The sequence below is a fragment of the Phalaenopsis equestris genome, unplaced genomic scaffold (genome assembly GCF_001263595.1).
Source record: "Phalaenopsis equestris unplaced genomic scaffold, ASM126359v1 Scaffold000121, whole genome shotgun sequence".
Lineage (NCBI taxonomy): Eukaryota > Viridiplantae > Streptophyta > Magnoliopsida > Asparagales > Orchidaceae > Phalaenopsis > Phalaenopsis equestris.
This window is the reverse complement of record NW_018164563.1, coordinates 256822-272832: the sequence shown is the minus strand read 5'-3', so window position 1 is coordinate 272832 and position 16011 is coordinate 256822. Positions and strand designations below refer to the sequence as shown.

The window sequence follows — 16011 nt, the reverse complement described above, 5'->3', positions numbered from 1 at the left end:
ATTCTTATGTATATATATATATATATTATAAATGATAAGATTTAAATCTTGACACACCATACATATATATTCAAGCTAAATCGAGTCAAACACGAACGAACACTTCTTTGTTCATGTTATGCTCATTTGCTTAGCAAACGAATCAAACACGAGCTACTTAACGAGTCGAACATGATTTGATTGCTAACAACGAGTTATTTTGACAGCCCTAATTTTTAACACATATATTAGATCAATTTATTTATTAAATATAAGTTTATATAAATATACTCCATATATACCATCACTAGAGTGTATTGTGGTAGACTCTTCTATTGAACTATACTTGAGAATATTACATGGTCGGGTAATGTGATTGGTGGAAGATGATAATGTGACAACAATCAGGATATCATGATTAGGGGGTAGTGATTAGAAAATAATGACTAGAAGGTTGTGGTTGGGCGACAAACATTGGGAGATGATGACAGGGCAAATCAAGTTGGAAGATTGTAAGCAAGCAATAACAATTAAATGATAGTGGTGGTCATCAATGTTGACCGTTAGTCAGGCGGAGCTTTAGAGTTCTTCAAATCTCTCAACTCTAGTTTAAGTTTAGCTTTTTCATATGTGGACAATGAAGGTCAACTAAATCTCTTTAGAGTAGCATTTTGATTATTTTTGTTTTAAGTAGCAATATTTCATTGGATAGCTCGTGCAGATTACTTTGACCATACATCATTAACTTGACATTTTATTGTATTAATAATTTTGAAATTAGGTGACCTAAGGCTCATTAGATTTCTCTAATTAAAAATATTCAATTTTCTTGTAAGTAGTCATGGTCTATAAATCGTTTAAATCTTTAATTAATCTCTTGATTTTTTTTTTAATAATTTATGTTCACGATTAGGAATTATTTTAATTAAGATATCATCACCCTTTTATGCCCTTAGGATTATTAAAATATATATTTTTTTATTTTTTTATCATCACCCTTTTATGCCCTTAGGATTATTAAAAAATATATATATATATATTTTTAAAAAAATATATTTGTATCAGTGCTTGATTGAAAATTTTTTGTTATGGCACTTTTAGCTTTCAACTCTGGTACCTCCTCTCTTCTTCAATGCATCATACCTCTTTCAGCTTTCGTACCTCCTCTTGGATGGGTTCCACCAATGTCATGGTCAAGCTTCTAATCTTCTGCTTCATGGGTCGGGTTGACGGGTTGACGGATCGACGTTCAATCTATGGCAGGCAGCGTCGATCGCGCGTTCGACATCTTGGCGGTAGTACATGTGAAAGCATCTCAATTTTCTAGGAGGGTTTGGACAAGCAATACCCTCTATCCTGCATCAAAAGCTTCACTTATTAGAAAACATCTACCTGGATACCCTTCAGTAGTTGGAACCTCACTGGTGGTTTCGTTGGTCTCTAGGCCACCTTATCTTGCATTCTGAATATCTATGGGATCATGCTCCACATTGTTTATAGCTCGCAAGTAGCAAAATCCGGATTGTTCCCCCCCCCCCCCCCCCCCCACCCCCCCCCGCCAGAAGAAAAAACCCGGGGGTCCCCCCCCCCCCCCCATCGTGATGATTTCTAGAAAACTTGACAACAATATGGTAAGTAAAGACCACCGCCTTAAAATCGTTCAGGAGTGGTCTGCGTGTTATAGGTTGTGCGAGGGGGGTGGGGTTTGCGTTAGTGTAAATTGTTCCTAATTATCCCCCCTAACTTACTGGGAGCCTGACCACCCCCAGTACTTCATTCCTTTAGCCCTATAATCCATATAGCGGTCCGATCGCCATAGATATTCGATCGTCAGTGAGGCTCTGTTTGTCGAATACTTGCTTAAATTGTACATTCATAGAGCTCCCTATATCAATGAGAACATTTCATACTTGATAGTTGTTAATTATCATCGTTATTACAATAACATGTTATATGAGTTCTTTTTTTGGGCGGAGAACCACATTAGTAAAATAAATAGGCAGATGATCCTTAGGCTTCAAGACAAAGGTTACGACGCAGAGTTCCTCAGTTTGCTTTCTCTTTCGGTTTGCTCTTCTCGATATTTCACTTCCTCTAAAGATTTCGGGCACATATCATATCCTACTGTGGGGGCTTTCAGTTGGTGCAGATAGGTCCATCGGTCGTTCCTCCCACTGGGGCTTTACCCTATCTCTGGATCGCGGCTCCAAGGGTGACAAATTCTTTCAGCTTCCTCTCCCTTATCATTTTCTCTATCAGACCTCGCAAGTGTCTGCATTCCTCTATGTCGTGCACAAGATCCCAATCATACTTGCAATATTTGCTTCTATCTAGGAGGTAAGCACTTGTTCTCATCGGTGGTGCCTTCTTAAAAAAAACTTTGCCCTGAATAACGTCCACTATTTTTGTCGTGGACACTCTCAGAGGGGTTCGTGGGGGCCCATGGTTGTGTCGGGGGTGCTCATGGTGATAGAACGATCAGCGGTTCTAAGCCCTGACCTATTGGTTCTGATCCTTGTGACAATGAGTGGGGTTCTCATAGCTTGGGCAGACGGTCTGTCATGTACTCTATCTGGGTTGCTTTCTGTTGTCTTGTGGCAGTCATTTCTAGTGCCTCTGTTCGGCAGGTTCTGGAGCGTTTTCATAGGTGACGATATATTTGTTGGTCATCTTTATTTGTTAGATCAAGTACTGTGGCTTTGTGAGTTCAAGGTCAAAATAAAATCTTTTCGACTTGACTCTCTATGTCAGTGCACTTATGTCATGTTGGGTTTCAGATCATTGAGATCAAGTGTTCACTATAGAAAAATGTTATAAATGATCACAAGCTCTTGTTGGCTCACATGTTAAGTTTTCATAGAGAGTAGGCGCTCTTCATAGACCTCAAGGAACTGAAACTGTGATAGAAAAAGTCTCTTGAATTCTGCAAAACACGTGATTACTTTTACAAGCAAACCGTCAAACCACCTTCATGCGGTTGATCTCAATGATGTGAAGAATAGCTTACACTTGAGGGCATCCTAAATTTTCAATAGTTATATGAATGATTCGAACAATGTGAGGTGGTCGTTGAGATCCAATCGTCCTTTATATGATTCTATGAGATTTGTAAAGAGAAAGCATCTCCGGATGCGTTTGCACCTCATCCACGCTTGTCGGTTCCTCTCCCCCAAAGGGATGGATCTGGCGCTGCCTTGGTACAAACCGTCATCGGGCTTCTTCTGTAGGTGAATCACTCTTCCTCCATTGTTTATTGGTGGTTCTGCTTGAGGGGGATTAGGTGCTCCTCGCTGGGCTAGCTCCTCTCCCAGGACTTGGACTGCCCCCTAAGGCGGCCACGACTCTGAGTGTCTCTGCAAAATTTCATGACATCTGGTTGGTAATTTGTGTTCTCAAATCCTGCAAGCCTTGTTGGACAAATTATTCCATAAACTCCCTATTGCATGCTGCTTCAACCCCATTCCTTTGACTAGATTATCCCTATTGTTGTTGTTAGGCTCCACTTTTTGTTGACAACATGTTTTCACACTCACCGCACTTTACATGATGTTGAATCCAAATATGTCTGAGAAACGCGCCCAATGTGTAAAGTGTTCTATAGGTAAAAGTGAGTGTTTTTTTTTTATTCATGATATAGGCCCCTATTTATAGTCATAAGTCTTAACATTAAAAAAGTACACATTAGTTCTCTCATCATTAATTTGTCAGAAGAACCTTTTGGTAATTTATAGAGATATTTACATATAATAAAATTAGCAGACTGGTTCGATCGATAAGAAGTTCACCGACCGCCTACTAAATCTTGGCTCCGTTGACATTGGGTCCGAGAGGATACTCCTTGTCGATCGTTCTGATGACCAATCACTACATTGTGAGAGATCCTCAGACACACTTTACTAATCGCTCAAACAAAACACTCCTTTCATTGGTGTCCAAACCAAACGATCGTCGACGAGCTATGTCCAATCAAACATATCTTTTTCCCGAGCAGTCCATCCGCCTTTAGATTCATGCTAACATATTTTTCGCATACAATTTTTTTTGAGATGACTACATACAAAACACCAGACACATTGATACTTACAAATTAATCACTTTGATCATTTTTTTTTTAACTAGCAAACTGATGAATTTATAAGTGTCAGAATCAAATTATTGAGAATTTAATAAAAATGAAAAATATGAATTGAGATTTTATGATGAATTTTGGTATTTATGAGATAATTTCAAAATGAATGTAAGAGGATTGTTTATTTGTAAATAGCTTGTTTCGTGTAGTGTGTATGTAATTTCCGCTACTTTTGGGTATAAAACGAATCCAGTCTCGGCCATCCAAAGCTGTGGCCTTTCTTCTTCTTATCATCCGACAAATTTGAGGATTTTTTCATCCGCTCAGATTCCAAAGATTAAAAAAGAAACAAGAAAAAAGACTTCGAAAACGAAACAAAAAGGTTAGTGTAGCAATCATCCAAACCTAATTTGGAATTTGCGAGTTATTTATAATATATCATCTGAATTGATTTTAGGGTTTCTTTTTTTTTTGGTTGACTAATTCTCTTTTGCTGGTTTGATTTCTTCAAAGGAATATTGTATGTTGCGGCATCTTTGTTTTGTTTTTTTTTTTCTCTTCTAGATCTCTTTTTTGTATTCAGTTTATATTAATAATCACATAAATCTCAGTAACTTGCGGCCGTTGGAGGTTTGTTAACCAATTTGTATGATTTCTGGAAGTAAGCTATCTTCTGGATTGATTGATGAAGTCAGAGAATTTTTTACGGAAATTGATTTGGTGGAGTTGAAGATTGGATTAAAAATTTTGCCCTAATTTGTTTCAAAGGCTGTTGGTATTCATGATTAGGAGAGGAAGATGACCAGCTTAGGCTGACTTCTCTCATTTTTTGGTGATGTTAGAAGGCAGGTATGGGAGCAGGGAGATCGGTTCTTATCTATTTGGCGAGGATCTGGAGTCTCCGAGGCGAATGGAGCAGATGAATGATGCAAAACCTCCTCGGCACCTTTCGGTTATCCGGCATTGCGCGAGCACTAACCGATTGGTGGATTCATCGGAACAACATGTATTTAATTTCTAGGATTTCTCTGCATGGATTCTGATTGCTTTGGTTTAAATGGGAATTCATTCTGTTCGGTTTTATGATTTGTTTTATATATTAGGGCTTGGATCTGAGGCCTCCGAGGTTGCCTCCTTCATTGGATGAGCAGTGTGAATTTTTACCGGTTTTTAGGTCTGGAAGCTGCTCGGACATTGGGGCGAAACCCTATATGGAAGATGAACATATTTGCATAGATGACATAATCAATCATCTTGGAGGTGGTGTTGTTCTTCCAGCACCTGGCGCTTTCTATGGGGTGCGTTGCAATTTTTAATTTGCTTTAAAAATGTTTTTTTTTCTAAGAAATTATTACATCATTTGAGATTATTGACTATATCAAAGTTTGGAGAAAATATTCCGTCTGAACGAAATATTTTTTTCCAAAGTTTGGGGTATGGACAAATGTGTTGCATAATTCTTATGTATTTACATATTGTATTCGCACAACCCGAAACATTGACATTAACAAATTAACAATTTGGTTGATTTTTTTGAACAACCGAATCAATTTATGTACGCGTGCCACGATTAAACTATCGAGAATTTGATTAAAATGAAAAATAGGGGTTGGGTTTTTACCATGAATTTTGATATTTGAGTGAGATTTTAAAAAATGAATGAAAGATAGCGGTTGATTTTTAAATAGTAAGCTTCAGATTGTATATAATTGCCTCTTTTATTTTATGTTTTAAAATATAGATCGGCTTGTTTTGAATGTTTTTAAAAACAACTAAGCCTATTATAACATACCAAGTATGTTTTATTTTTATTATAAATATAAACAAAAAAGTGATCTTAAACAACTTCTTAATGCTTGAGTTATATCAAAAATATATGTATGAAAAATTGATTTCAGTTTAGATAAGTTGTTGTTTGTGTTATTTTTTATGTTATTACAAACTATGATGTTACATAAATAAATATAAAAATTTAGTTATTGGATATGTGAATAGATAAGAATTATGTGGTGTGTATGTAAGGGTCCGTTTGGGGCAGCTTGTGCGTTTCAGGATAAGCTGCTTATCCTGAAACACAGCCCGCCGAGACCCGCAGGCCGACCGCAGGGGTCGACCCGCGGCCCGCGTTTAGTGTAAAAATCCAAACGCAGTTTCGGATAAGCTGGCGAAACACGCGAACCAAAAGGTACGGCGGCGTTTTGAAAACGCTGATCGCACTTATAAGCTGCCCCAAACGGACCCTAAATCTCCATTTGTTCATATCATTGTGTTTCCTTTTCATATTAGGCCCTTCTAATCTAAAATATTGCTAAAACAAATCTCTAGTGTTTTTGTAATGTCATGAGTGAACAACTTGAATGGAACTAACTTTGACAAGAGATTAAAATGAATAGGTATTTGATGGCCATGGTGGCATTGATGCGGCTTCTTTTGTTCGAGAAAACTTGCTCAAGTTCATAATTGAGGACCATAACTTCCCTAACTCGGTGGAGAAGGCCATGAAAAGTGCATTTGTGATGACCGATCATGCATTTGCCGATTCGCCTTTTCTCGATTGCTCCTCAGGGACAACGGCTTTGGCCGCTCTTATATTTAGAAGGTCTGTTCTGGCAACAATATCTACTATCTCTTATTTGAGGGGCATTTACATACATACCATCCAATTCTTTTGTTTTTTTTTTTACATTTATACCACCCAAATCTTTCATATCACATCAAAAAATACACCTTTTCAAGCATGGGAAAGGTGGGTATATGTACAAAAATTAAAATTTAGCCCTTAGATATGTAGATGCATCAAGTAGTATGCATGCAAATCTTCATTTCCTTTATTTAACTCGAGGTTTTAGGGATGTTAGAGTTATTGGGAGCTTTCATCCAGAATATATCTTTATTAGCGAGAAATTTTATTTACTGTATACTTTTCGAGTCATTTGCATACATACCAATTCCTCTTTATTAATGTATCTTACATATGAACTATTATTTTTTACATTTATGCCACCTAAGTCTTTTATATCAGATACAAAATACGACAATTTTAACTTTTAAAAAGTAAAATACACCTTTTCATGCATAGGTCGGGTGGTTATGTATGTAAAAAATTGATGTTTAGGTGTTACATATGCAAATACATAAGAATCGATTGGTATGGATGTAAATATCCTATATGGAGGCACTTTTGCATCAACACATTATTCAATTCGATAATAAACATTGCAATTCTAACTTTCTAGCATACCGTGTGCTGGAACATTGCATGATTTGATCATTTTCCTTCTTGTGGCTTTGGTTAAAGCCAAATGAGCAGAGAGCGAGGATTCATCTAACCAACCCCCAAACAGTATGATATGGTTTGATTTCTTCGAAGGCCGCGGCTCTATTTTGAGTTGTTAACTATGTAATATTATATAGTTGGAAGATTTACATACATATCACTCAATTTTATATACATTTCTATGCATGAAAAGGTGTATTTCACTTTAAAATGGTGGTATTTTTTATTTAATATTAAAGATTCGGGTGGTATAAATGTAAAAAACAAAATTTAAGTGTTGGATATATAAATACATAGGAATTGGATGGTATGTATGTAATTGCCCTATATATTGTTTCGAGTACCTAGTATGGTTAAATGTAGGGAAAGGGAAATTTACATACATACCATACAATTCTTATATATTTACATATCTAACGCTCAAAGTTTGATATTTACATTTATAACATCTTAGTGTCAAAAACAACGCATGAAAAACTGTATTTCACTTTAAAAAATGGTGGTAATGGTTATAGTTTTGATGTGATGCTAAAGAGTTTTTGGTATACATGTGAATATATATGTTTAGCCGTTGGATATGTTATTATATGAAACTTATGTAGTATCTATGTAAATGCCCTTTAAATGTAAGAAATCACCTAGACTAGTCTGATGTAATTTCATTTACTTCCTCTTCTTCTCATAAATCCTCGCCGTTGTAGGACCATGCTTATCGCCAATGCCGGAGATTGTCGTGCTGTCTTAGGTAAGCGTGGCCGCGCCATTGAGCTTTCTCGAGACCACAAGCCAAATTCTCGATTTGAAAAGCTTCGAATCGAGAAACTTGGCGGCATGATTTCTGACGGCTATCTAAATGGCCAACTTTCTGTATCAAGAGCTCTCGGAGATTGGCACATGAAGGGCCCGAAAGGCTCCGCATGCCCTCTAAGTGCCGAGCCGGAGCTCCATGAAACCATCTTAACCGAGGAAGACGAGTTCCTGATAATCGGCTGCGACGGCCTTTGGGATGTGATGAGCAGCCAATACGCAGTCACCGTCGTCCGAAAAGATCTCATGGCTCACAATGATCCGGCAAGGTGTTCAAGGGTGCTTGTTCGAGAGGCGCTTCAGAGAAACAGTTGTGATAATCTCACGGCGATTGTTGTCTGCTTCTCATCGAATCCGCCGCCTCGCATCGAGGTCGCCAAACCCCGCGTCCGGCGAAGCATTTCGCTCGAAGGTTTGCATCTTCTCAAGGGGTTCTTGGACAGCAATGGCTGAAACTGAAAGAATTTGATGGTATTATTTGTTTGTTTCTTTCTTTTCTAGTTGGTCCGGTCAATTTGAACAATAAGGTTTTAGATGTGATTTTTTGTTTGAAGAAAGTAGGTTGGAAGTGTAAATTTGAGATTTCAGATTAATTCCATTCATGGGAAGCACTCAGGGTTTCTATTGTAATTCTTAATTGTATTTTTTGTGTTTAGTTGATCTTTGATGTTACTAGGGCTGGGGGATGAAGGTTTTGTGTTTCAATAAGAAATTGTTTTTGTTGATCTTTGGGAGTTGATTTCACTTTTATAGTATTGCACATATGGCCTGAGGGTCATTTTGGGCAATTTTTTTAATTTTTTTTATTTCTTTTTTGCTATTATGTGTCTATGTATAAATCATATTTTTTTTTTTTTTTTTTTTTTTTTTTTTTCCCAATTTTTTTAGTAATTTATGTGGGGGAAAAATTGGTTTTTGCAATAAGATATTTTGAACAAATTTCAAGCAATTTCAAAGATGACAATGTGTTTTATAGTATATTTTTAGATTTAAGATTTAGGGGGGTGTTTGAACCATTCTTTTAAGAGCATTTAAGTTAGATTTAATGTAAATCCAGTCAAATATAATAAGTTTGATAGATCTGTCGATAAGTTAAATCTAATTTTTACTTGTTCTGTTTATTAAATTCAGATTTACTAAATTTACTTATTAGTTGGATTTAAGAGATTTAATGCATAAAAAATATATTTCAAATAGATTTATGTTGAGCTTATCAAATGGGCTTAATTGGATTTAAACTCAATTGAGCCGATCATCGTTAATATTTATATTCAGTAAATTCAAATTTATCAGATTTAGTAGATCTTATTTAACTTAAATCTCGCTTGCAGCCAAACACCCCCTTAATGTAGACAAAACTTTATTCTTGAATAAAGATTAGTAGTATGTTGAGAATGACAATCGTGAAAGTAACTTATTGTTCCATTTTCATTAATATTGAAGTATTCATTTTTATTTTAGTACAAAAAAAAATTAAAAATTTTCAAAAATTAAAAAAAAGATGAGCAATCATGCCCACTTAATTACTACGTATTTACATGTCTAATATCTAAAATTTAAATTTTAGGATTTTAAAGTATCGAAAATTCAAAACAGTGAATATAATATTTTAATCATCTAAATTTTAAATATAACATTTTAATCGTCATTTTCTTTCTGTCATTCTTCATAAAGTTTTGGGTAGTTGAAATGTTCTCTTTAAAGTTTGGGTGGTCAATACATATACTCGATGTTTTGGGGGCTTGATATGTTAGAGCCCCAACTGTTATATATTTCATAGTTAAAAATTAAAAAAATAATATGTTTGACGTGACACAACCAATTTAGGTGATATAAACATAAAAAATAATTTAAGCTTGTAAGGTAGCATTGTGGTGTTGTGCTAATTTAGCTTGAAGGTCTATTTGGGGCAGCTGCAACTTATCCAATTTATCCTGATAATCTGGTGATAAGCAGCTTATCCGGACAATCTATCTGTCTGTTGGGTTAATGTGTTTTGCAAACAACTGATTCTGGATAAATTATCAATCTGCCTCTGTTCTGGATAAACTGTTGAGTTGTTTGGTTCGTGCGTTTTGTAAACAGCTTATTTGAAATTTATTTTATTTGAATTAATAATTTGTGTTTCAAAATTAGTTATTTTATCAACAAAATTAAAGATCAAATGTTAAGACATGACAATACAAATAAGTGAAGTTACATTTATATAACTCAAATATATCTGATCACATAAAACGAGCAAAGTTATGCATACAAAAGTAAAATGCATCTCCACATATTTATATTGACTATAATAAGATAAAAAAAATAATAAAAAATAACACGTCAAAATGACAAGGAAAAAAATTATAATGTTGACTTTAAAATGTAGCAGCAAATCACGGCCCATGCCGCCCGGTCCACCATTCTTTTGAAGCATCCACGGTGCGCTTGACAGGATCTCAGCCCAATCCCGTCGATCCCCGTGTTGACTTTAAAATGTAGCAGCAAATCACGGCCCATACCGCACGGTCCACCATTCTTTTGAAGCATCCACGGTGCGTTTGACAGGATCTCAGCCCAAACTCGTCGATCCCCGCTTAAATTCTTTCTATAACTTTCACTTCTTTTTTAGCTGATCCCATTTGTTCTTGAAATTCTATCTATCATAATCTCGTCCTGTAATTTCTTTAATTTTTTTGAAAATATTATGCCACCCTTCTTTATTAAAGTAGGTGGTAAGTCTATTTCCAAGTTCAATCTCTTTAATACATAAGTTGCAGAAAATGTATGTCACATCGTTGTCCCACATTGCTGATGAAGTCCCTTCTTTGTTTTTATTCATAATGCAATTAATGAAATATATAGATCAAATAGTGCAATGACATTGAAAATAAAATAAAGCTTCAAGAGGAACAATGATTATGTCAATTACAACTCCAAATATAAATTCAAATAGAGAAAAAAGAGTGTGAGAATTAAAAGTACAAAAAAGTTAAATAAAATAATTGGTAGTCAAATTAAAAGTACAAAACCAAAAACTAAAAACTCTATGCTAATTTCATGCACCCTCATGAAGCACATAAACGCAGGAATCACGTTTTAGTGACAGATGCAATACAATATTTGTTGGTAACAACAAGCCAGACTGTGAAACTTCTCATTTTGCAGTATTTAGAGCTATCTCTAAAAAAGTTTTACAAATTCACCAACTAGATTGACTCTATCCAAAATGTATGGGATAAGCACTCCATAATACCACTTTCTTCTTTCATTTAAATTGAATGCAACATTTGGAGTTAATATAATGTGACATGTTAACGAATATGCTACTCCACCAAGTTTTATCCATTCCATCAAGAAAATCAAAGCAATATCATTAGAAAAAGGAGAAGTATAACAATAAGAAATAAACAGATCAAGACATTTTCATAAAGAAGTAAATTGAAAGAAGAAAAAAAATAAAAGTATAGCAATAAGAAAAAAAAAAAACAAACGCAAACAGATCAAGCCAACTTCCATAAAACAAAAGTATAGCAATAAGAAAAAAAAAACAAACGACAAACAGATCAAGCCAACTTCCATAAAAAAAAAACAAAAGTATAGCAATAATAAATAAACAAATCAAGCCAACTTCTATAGAAAAAAAATAAAAAAACCAAAACAAAGATGAAGAACAAAAACGATCGGACGAACAAGCAGCGAAAAGAAAAACATCCAACGATATCTTCACGGAAATATACAAATCGGAAAGCGGCTGAGTATCGAGGAGGAAAAAAATGAGGTTACCAGTGAGCGAAAGATGGAGGAGTTCTGCGAACGGAAGAAGGAGGAGGTCTGCGAACGGAAGGAGCGAACATCGAATAGAAGACGGAGGAGACAGAGGAGACGGAGGAGTGCCGATGAGTGCTGCACACGGGATCGAGCATCACAAAGGAGACGTAGGAGTGTTGCGCACGTGTTCGAGCGTCATGGACGAGACGGAGGAGCACAGGATCGAGCGTCACGGAGGAGACAGAGGAGTTGCCGAGGAGTGCTGCGCACAGAATCGAGCGTCACCGAGGAGACGAAGGAGTGTTGAGGAGTGCTGCGCACGGGATCGACAGAAGAGCCGTTGCGAAATTAGGGCAAAGGAGACGTGGGCATCAGGGGTCTTTAGACAGTATTAAATGCGGATCGCGGGATCTACCCACGATTCGCGTATAATACCAAAAATGTAAACAGAGTTTTAGCAAAAGCTGGCTGACTCGTTTTTCCAAAAAGGTGATGTCATGTTGAAAACGCCACCGTTCTAAATAAGCTGTCCCAAACACACTCTGAATTTAACTTAAATTCAGTCAAACAATAATTTAAAAAAAAACTACTTCAAATGTTACGTTAAATCGAATTTGCGCTTTCCATAATTTTTTTCATGGTCTGTCATTTTTTAAATTTAAATATGAATTTATTAAATCCTCGTCCCTTATGAGCTATGTGCATGCAAGGTTTATTAAATTAGGATTCAATAAATCCTTTTTAAGGTAAATAGAAGGTGCACTCAAATAACGCCTAAGTGTTGGGAGGAAATAATACACGGTCAGTATGAATTGATGATATTCTTGTGGTATTTTGGAGATATTGCAATACAATACTAGCACAAATACCATCAAAATACTATCATATATGTTATTCTAATAATATTATGATGATATTACAATACAATATCTACCAATCTACACCTAATACACACCCATCATATTCTCGAGTTGTATTTTCTAGAGTGTTCAGGATACTGTGGGTGCTGATTTATGGTATTTTAATGGTTTATTGTGGATAACAGTGGAAAAATATTACATCAAGACTCCTAACGTAGAACTACGTTTGAAGTCCACTCATATATAGACATATGACTTCAAAAAAACGAGCGCGTTTTCCTGTAATCCGACCCGTTAACACAGAAGAATATTTCTACCGTTTTTCTGCCGGATTATTATGTATTATTGTGGTGGTATTGATGTGTTATTGTGTTATTACAATATTGAAAATATTCATAGAATATAATAATATACTTATTGTGGTTGTATTGATGTATTATTGTGTTATTACAATATTGAAAATATTTATAGAATATAATAATATATTATACGAATATCATCACAATAATAAATTAATAGTACAAAATAACATGAGAGAAATATTACTAGGAGCTTAAAACGATTTTTTTTATTAAGTAGGAAATATTTTTCCGATAACAGGAAAGTAAATGCATGCTCTCGATGTTTTCTGCTTGGCGTGAGGGAGAAAGGCGATAGAGAAATGGCGGAGTCAAGGGTTAGGGATGAAGTCGGAGAGCAGCCAGGGATAGCGTTAGGGTTTGGGAAAGAGGACAAAGAGAAAGATAATGGGGTGGATGATTTGAGGCCATGGGAGCAGCACTCGGCCGTTATCAGCATCCCTCGCTACGATTACAAGGCTCCATCCTCGCTTATTGAACGCTCCCGCTCCGGGTTCCTCATTACTTGCCCAATCAGTAAGATCCTTTCTCCATTATCGTAATATAAAGTTCTTTTTCGTCTGGTCTTTAATTTCTGTCAGTTCGAAGAACAGTGAGACAATGGTGCAGAGAAAGTAGTAAATTATGTTGATTCATGCTGTCCTGAATATGGGGGAAAAGAGAAATTAGTTTTGATGAACGATAAGTTGGTAATTCAAGTTCCCAAGCTTGAATATACAATCTGATATTGTTTCATCTCTTCATGTTGTCTGCTTCTTCATTGAAAAAGGGGACAATCACATTATACATCTCAAATGCGATATTTTTGAGAGAATTTATCACAAACTCAACTCACAATGCATCTGCGTTAGTTTGAGGAAAATGAGAAGCCTTTTGGTTTTTTGCTTGTTATTTTAAAATTTATAGGATTTAGTAAACCCAAATAAATAAATTTGTTTGATAAAAAACTGCTAAATTTTGCTATATCCCGATAAACCGTAAAATTCAAAAAAACTCAGTTTGACCGGATTTAAGCCTAAAATTACATACTAAAAACAGCTCTTTAGTTTTCTCTTTACCTTTGATTGATTGGCCTTATATCTGAATTTGTTGGTGTGGCCTATCAAGTCACTTTAGTTGTTCATTTTGAGAATTCAGTCGATCCGAGCGTGCACATCACAAATCAAGACAAGGTGTTCATTGGTAGTTTGTATCCTTTAATTGGACTTGCTGTTCTTTGATCATTGCCTTATTTAGACTTCAAATCTTCCAATTCTCAGTGACATTTGATGTCTTAATTTATTGGGGCATTTACATACATAGCACACAACTCTTATTTATTTACTTACCTCACACCTAGCACACATATCTTTAATATCACATAAAAAATAACACTATTATCGCTTTTTAAAAATGAAATACACATTTTCATGCATAAGTTTAAAGCACCAAACAGTTGGTTATGTAAATCAGAAACTTTATGTGTGAGATGTGTAAATACATAAGAGTTTTGTGCTATGTGTGTAAATTTACCTAATTTATTTTACTTACAAATATTTAGAATTGGGTCTAGTTCAATTGACATTTAACTTGTGAGAGAAGAGACATTCTAGTAGCATATATTATTCTTTTCCAATTGCTATTTAGATTACCCATGTTAGATCCATTGTTATGGTCTACACATCACGCTTATGGAGGGACATAATAATAATATAAGTTTTTCTTTGGGTGCTGGATGCTACTACTAACTTGGTTTGGGATATTAGAGCATATAATAATGGATTAGTCCGCGGAGCAAATGGTTGGCATGGAGATAGTTTTAGAACAAAACTTTTTTTGGAGCGCAACATTCTTTTTCTTGATTTGTAATGTTTAAAAGATTAGGGATCGCTTGGTAATGTATTGCCATTCTTTTTGTTGCTTGAACAACAAAAGCATATTTAAGGCATTTTGCTCAATTGTTGTGAGAATTTGTTTATATAAAAGTTTTAAAAATAGCTTTTTTGGACGCTAATTTATGGTCTTTTTGGAGTGGCTGCAATTGCTGGTAAAACTGGCTTTGGAAATAGTACATGTGATGTAAAATTATTAGAAATTATTCTGGCTATTATAGATATTTTTTCTCAAAAAATACTAGTATCATATTTTAGCATATCTGGTTATGAAAAGATCGTTAGCACCACAAATTTTTGAAAAACAATGGCAAGAAGATAGTCACCATACAAAAGTGTGGCAGAGGTAAAGTAAATTATGAACATTTCCATCACACCCTTAGATGGCTTTCTGAAGAAGGAACTTATAAAATTTCTATATTTTCCTTTATTAGTATGCTACAGGTGCACCAAACGTATCTTGCTTGTACTAAAGTAATATTAAAAACAGGTAGAAAAAAAATGAATTAGTATAATTAGGTTATTTCATTATCTCAAACTTTTTTCAAAAGTGATGATCTTATTTTTCACTCTTAAAATGAGTGAAAATAAAATAATCATTTACTAAAACATTTTTCTATTTACAACCTACCAAATGAGCACTTGGATTAGTTATGATAAATGTCATGGTTTAGTTGATGCTTAAAAGAAAAAGAAGTCCAAGATTGGTTAATTATGTAATTTATTATGGCAGAGTATCAAAACTCTTGAATGAAGCTTTGTTATTGGAATCAAATTTATTGTTATTCCAGTGCTAAAGGTGAATCCATTCATGTCAGCATTTCACTATCAATAATAATCTTGAAAGAGGCACGGTCCACTAAATTCATTAATATATGGAAAAAGAAGCATCCAAGTTCCGTTTATATTGGTGTCACATTATATTTTAGGGCATATTTGCGATCATTTTTTTTTCAAATATATTGTTAGAGTATTTTTCACATATTTTTAAAATAAATAATAATAAATAAATAAATAAATAAATAAATAAATATAT

General features: G+C 34.9%; 2 protein-coding genes across 6 annotated transcripts in view; both read left to right on the top strand.

Moving 5' to 3' along the window:
- Positions 1 to 4246: 4246 nt before the first annotated feature.
- LOC110021118 (probable protein phosphatase 2C 27) lies at positions 4247 to 8808 on the top strand. Of its 3 annotated transcripts, none has more exons than XM_020719463.1 (5): positions 4247 to 4430; positions 4894 to 5054; positions 5152 to 5346; positions 6442 to 6647; positions 8027 to 8808. In XM_020719463.1, exons 2-5 carry the CDS (start codon positions 4959 to 4961, stop codon positions 8583 to 8585), a joined length of 1056 nt encoding a protein of 351 aa, XP_020575122.1. In that variant the 5' UTR covers positions 4247 to 4430; positions 4894 to 4958; the 3' UTR covers positions 8586 to 8808. The 3 variants fall into 3 exon arrangements, with proteins under 3 accessions (XP_020575122.1, XP_020575120.1, XP_020575121.1); XM_020719461.1 differs by having other exon boundaries at positions 4891 to 5054; XM_020719462.1 differs by lacking the exon at positions 4247 to 4430 and adding an exon at positions 4513 to 4568 and having other exon boundaries at positions 4891 to 5054.
- A 4539-nt stretch (positions 8809 to 13347) lies between these two features.
- LOC110021121 overlaps positions 13348 to 16011 on the top strand; it is a 41606-nt gene continuing 38942 nt past the window's right edge. For all 3 annotated transcript variants that reach the window (XR_002293614.1, XR_002293615.1, XM_020719468.1), the window contains exon 1: positions 13348 to 13620. Coding sequence is in view for 1 of the 3 variants with exons in the window: in XM_020719468.1 (XP_020575127.1) it covers positions 13407 to 13620 (214 nt within the window). In the remaining 2 variants the exon portion in view is untranslated. The remainder of the gene's footprint in view (positions 13621 to 16011) is intronic.

Bases quoted from the DNA above. Each gene is read 5' to 3' on its own strand.
- LOC110021118 (XM_020719463.1), top strand. From the start codon at position 4,959: ATGGAGCAGATGAATGATGCAAAACCTCCTCGGCACCTTTCGGTTATC. The intron at 5,055-5,151 runs GTATTTAATTTC...TTTATATATTAG, and splicing joins TGGATTCATCGGAACAACAT to GGCTTGGATCTGAGGCCTCC. The intron at 5,347-6,441 runs GTGCGTTGCAAT...TAAAATGAATAG, and splicing joins CACCTGGCGCTTTCTATGGG to GTATTTGATGGCCATGGTGG.